The following is a 4,503-nucleotide window of genomic DNA, read 5'->3' as shown; positions in this document are numbered from 1 at the left end:
CTGCACTCTCCGCAGCGTAACTATACAGTCTACAAGCCGACTTTGGTAAAAGTATTGGATGCATATTTGGATCATCGCCCATTCTGTCGCATTACATAGTTCTCCGAACATTAATAGCAGAAGCAGGTCATGCAGCTATTCAAGCCATGACATGCTGCCCATCCATGCCACCCACCTCCTCCAATTGCCTTTCTCAGAACAAGACTCAAGGTCAGATAGCCGATGACCATGAGTTGATTTCAGCAAATTAAGTGTACCCAGCCCTCCTGTTCGCAAAGAAAGCAAGTAAACGGTGCAAGCAGGCCCACTTTGTCCAGCTACACAGCCTTAGCCTGCTCGTCATCGCCCATTTATTCTCAACAATTGACCTCCATTGATCATCAATCACCATGACGCGTGGTCGTCTCTCATCTGTGCTAATGCTCTTGCAGCTCATGCTTGTGGCTCTGCGTGCATCTGGATCAGATACCTACATCGTTTTGATGGATGATGATCCCGTCGTGACCAGATTCTCGGGAGATACTGGTGGCTTTAATGCTGCAGATAGCAACGACGTGCATACTGCTCCGTTAAGGTCTGCATCTAATTTTCAAATTAATGTTTTAACGCTGCGTTAAACTCTGCAGACGAAGGACGGGGTCTACAGCTGAGGTCAGTTTACGATGTTGCTTATAATGTCTGCAGCCCAGAAGCTCAACGGTACATCGCTTACCTGACAGAGAGGCACGATTCATTGCTGGAACAGACTTTGGATCAGGGAAGCTACCAAAAGCTTTACTCGTATACCCATACTCTGAATGGATTTGCTGTGCAGCTCAGCCATGAGAAGGTAGTCTCAATACCATATGTAGGCCTCCTTATGTCGATTGTGCATCAAGAAGATTTGATATTAGGTGGAATTGGATGGAACAAGTTGTGTTGATCATATATTCCCACATATAAAAAGTATGTTGTGAGAAAGTGGTTTGCTGATTATCACACGCAAGGTATGCTGCGAGCTCACATGTTCAACAGTTCAAGTGGAATCGATAAAATCTGATTGATTCGCAAGAAAATATTGATGTCGCAGATAGAATTACTGGCATCAGCAACTGGGGTGACGCACATCCAACGTAGCCGTCAGGTGCAGCTTCAAACTACACATACTCCGGAGTTCCTGGGGTTGCCTGCCGGTGCATGGCGTGATGTAGGAGGAATTGAAGATGCAGGAGAGGGGGTGGTGATCGGATTAGTGGACACAGGCATCTACCCTGCCCACCCAAGCTTTATGGACGATCCATCGAAGCCTTATCCTCCCCTCCCCGGCTTCCATGGCCACTGCGATGTTGGACCCATGTTCCCTGCGGGATCTTGCAATGGCAAGCTCCTTGCAGCTCGCTTCTTCAACAAGGCTGCCATCGCTTCCGGAATCTTCAACGCTTCTGTAGATTACGCATCGCCTTTCGATCAAGATGGGCATGGAACGTAAATATTCATTCTTGTGCATCATCATAGCGTTGAGCTCAACGAAGTTCTTATCGAAGGAATTTTGTCATATGATTGTGTTCCTTTGCATGGGTCTTTTTATTAAAAAAACTCTTCCTCCTGCTCGAAGTTCCTGTCGCCATAACCAGCTCGCTAAATTAGGTTGCTGGTTGTTGTAGGCACACTGCTTCCACCGCTGCTGGAAATTCTGGCGTTCAAGTGGTTGTCAATGGAGCGAATTTTGGTAACGCCAGTGGTATGGCTCCCAGAGCACGGTAAGAATCAGGTGCCCTAGTTATCGGTAATAGCACGCTTCAACTTTCGATGCTGCTGTTGTTCCAGAATGTTGTAGCGTGCCGTGTGATCATATCTAAGCATATCTGCGTGTTTCCAAGTGCTGTAGACTGGCAGTTTATCGATGTCTTTATACGAGTGGCGGTGGAGCTGAAGCGGATATCGTTGCGGCAATCGATCAGGTGACGTTTTTCAACATTTGCAGCGCGCTCCTTTAGATTCCCCTCTGGAATCCTGTAGATTGCAATTTATTGAAGCTGAAGGAAAGCTCGCCATGCACCATGATCATTGGTCACGGCAGGCAGTTCGAGACGGAGTGAACATCTTGAGCATCTCATTGAACTTCAATGCTTATCCCGAAAACATCACAACGTTCCTGGGCGCCTTCGACATAGCTATGCTATTCGCCTCCAAAGCCGGAGTGTTCACAGCCCAATCAGCCGGCAATAATGGACCTTTTGCGAGCTCCTTGCGATCCAACGCACCTTGGGTAATGACAGTAGCAGCATGCTCGACCGATCGATCGTATCCGCAAGGCATCACGCTTGGGAACAATTCGATGGTGTCTGGAGCAGCTTTAACGTGTAAGATCTTGGAACTAACAGATCAAATATTGCCGGTCTTTTGATTACTACTTATAAGTGGGTATATACTCTTGCGGTTCCTTCCTCCTATCTAATCTGCCCCATGTCTTGTGTAGCCGGTACTCCGGAAGGAATCATGTACCCTTTGGTTGCAGCGAAGAATGCCTTAAAAAGTAATTCCACGCACCAAAGTTTCCCTTGCCAGAAGTCCGAGCTCTACAACAAAGGCTTGATCCAAGGAAAGATCCTAGTGTGCGTCTTCTCTGAAGGGGACTCAGTCGATGTGAACAACTCCGTGTCACGGTCTGTGGAGAAAACTGTGAAGGACCTTGGTGCGATGGGCTTTGTTCTAGATATCAGCAACTCCTCCGGTGGCGGATTAGTGAGCTACATCGTAGAAACGCCGGCCGTCGTTATTACCAATAGATTTGATTCGCAGGCGAGAACTCATGGATTTGTATTAATAATAGCTGCATATTCTATTTGAGTAATGTTGTTCGAATCGATTTTAACCATCCATATGACAGATGAAAGGCTTGAAATTGCGTCTTGGCAGGCGTTTTTCGGTTACTACAACTCCGTCAAACATCCCATTGGGAGGATTTTAGGTAACTTAAACGGCGAATTCAAGACCAGAGCGCCCCTCGTGACGTCCTTTTCATCACGAGGTCCAAGCTTTGCTAACAGTTCAACGAGGGACCCGATCGATTTGCTGAAACCCAACATCTTAGCTCCAGGTCTATCCATCTGGGCTGCCTACAGCCCAGCTGCTCCACCTGATAAAGAATTCTCCGGTAAACTCATAGCCTGAACACAATGCGAGCTTTAGCGTCGGTCAAACAATTCAACCGCTCTTTCTATTCAACTCGACAACAACAATAGTATCACAGAAAATATAGGTAACAATTTTGCATTGTAACTATTTCTGCGTACAGGTGAGCTATTTGCCTCTCTGTATGGTACGAGTATGGCTGCACCCCACATTGCCGGAGTAGCAGCATTGATCAAGCAGAAGTACCCAGCATGGAGCCCTGCGGCCATTGCCTCCGCAATCTCAACTAGTGCAAGCACCACTGACACAAGGGGAAGGATCATCTATGGAACTCCCTTCGATTTTGGGTCAGGATTCGTGAATGCAAAGGATGCCATGGATCCGGGTCTGATCTTCGATGCAGGTAGAGTGAAACCGTTAGATGTCTAAGCTGCGAAATTAACGGACTACGATAGTCTAGAAATTGACAGCTTGGGAGGATAGATTGAAAGAAAAACGATGAAAGGATTGCGTGGTGCTGGAATTTTTTAAACAGTCGGCTTCTTAGGGTGCTGTAGGTTTCATCGATGACGGATTACAAAAGGTTGTTGGGAATTTTGTACAGTGATCAGATTGTTGGAATGCTGTAGGTTTCATGGATTACATAAGGTTTGCATGCGCACTCGGAGTGAAGCCGGGAGAAGATGTGCATAACGCCACTGGAGTGAGTTGTGGGGGCTTATCTGGCACTCGCCAGCCAACAGACCTGAATCTACCGTCCATCACGGTGGCGGCTTTGCCTCATCGCCCGCTATACGTCACACGAACGGTGACCAACGTGGCTATGACATCGGAGACGTACATCGTAAAAGTAAAACTTTCGAGGCGGCATCGAACTCAAGTGGTGGCAAGCGTCTCACCACCGTCCTTCACAATCTCACCGGGAGCCTCTGTCAACCTCACTGTCACCATTACCGTGGAACATCGACACCACCAGCTCGGGCAACGAGAGCCACCACATACACTTAACAACCATTCTCGCCCCCATCACTATTCCTTCGGAGAGATCGTGTTCCATGGAGACCGTGGCCACTCTCCTAGAATCCCCCTCGCCATTTTTCCTGGCCCCACGCCCTTACCCTATATTCCCCCCCCATGAGCTTGGGTGTAGCCATTTTTGGCGAGTTTTAGGGCATTTTTTGTATATAGGCATCTTGCCCAACCTATAACTGATGCATTGCTCAACGGAATTCGACACACTTTGTCTTTGAGTTGTAGTACTCATTCCAATCCTGAACATGAGACCAAAAAATTATGGAATAAAGATTTGCAATGAGATCGTTAAAGCACTACAAGTCCTATTTTGCATGTGAAGCATGTATCCTAAACAGTATAGGATGTAACAATTAC

At 47.2% G+C, this 4,503-nt stretch overlaps 1 protein-coding gene across 1 annotated transcript; it reads left to right on the top strand.

Moving 5' to 3' along the window:
- Positions 1-416: 416 nt before the first annotated feature.
- On the top strand, positions 417-4,252 carry LOC147893111 (subtilisin-like protease SBT2.5). Its single transcript, XM_087386849.1, has 10 exons — positions 417-546; positions 693-829; positions 1,070-1,464; positions 1,644-1,739; positions 1,868-1,940; positions 2,060-2,342; positions 2,459-2,781; positions 2,899-3,136; positions 3,278-3,517; positions 3,744-4,252. The coding sequence occupies exons 1-10, from the start codon at positions 420-422 to the stop codon at positions 4,250-4,252; spliced, it is 2,421 nt and encodes an 806-aa protein (XP_087242975.1). The 5' UTR covers positions 417-419.
- Positions 4,253-4,503: the final 251 nt, after the last annotated feature.

The sequence above is a fragment of the Dipteris shenzhenensis genome, chromosome 16 (genome assembly GCF_047967505.1).
Source record: "Dipteris shenzhenensis isolate YYH24624 ecotype China chromosome 16, Dip_SZ_1.0, whole genome shotgun sequence".
Lineage (NCBI taxonomy): Eukaryota > Viridiplantae > Streptophyta > Polypodiopsida > Gleicheniales > Dipteridaceae > Dipteris > Dipteris shenzhenensis.
The sequence above is the reverse complement of the archived record's forward strand: the minus strand, read 5'-3'. Positions and strand labels throughout refer to the sequence as shown.

Coding starts and splice junctions, on each gene's coding strand:
- LOC147893111 (XM_087386849.1), top strand. CDS start 420: ATGCTCTTGCAGCTCATGCTTGTGGCTCTGCGTGCATCTGGATCAGAT. Junction 830..1,069: donor TGCAGCTCAGCCATGAGAAG/GTAGTCTCAATA, acceptor TTGATGTCGCAG/ATAGAATTACTGGCATCAGC. Junction 2,343..2,458: donor GTCTGGAGCAGCTTTAACGT/GTAAGATCTTGG, acceptor TGTCTTGTGTAG/CCGGTACTCCGGAAGGAATC.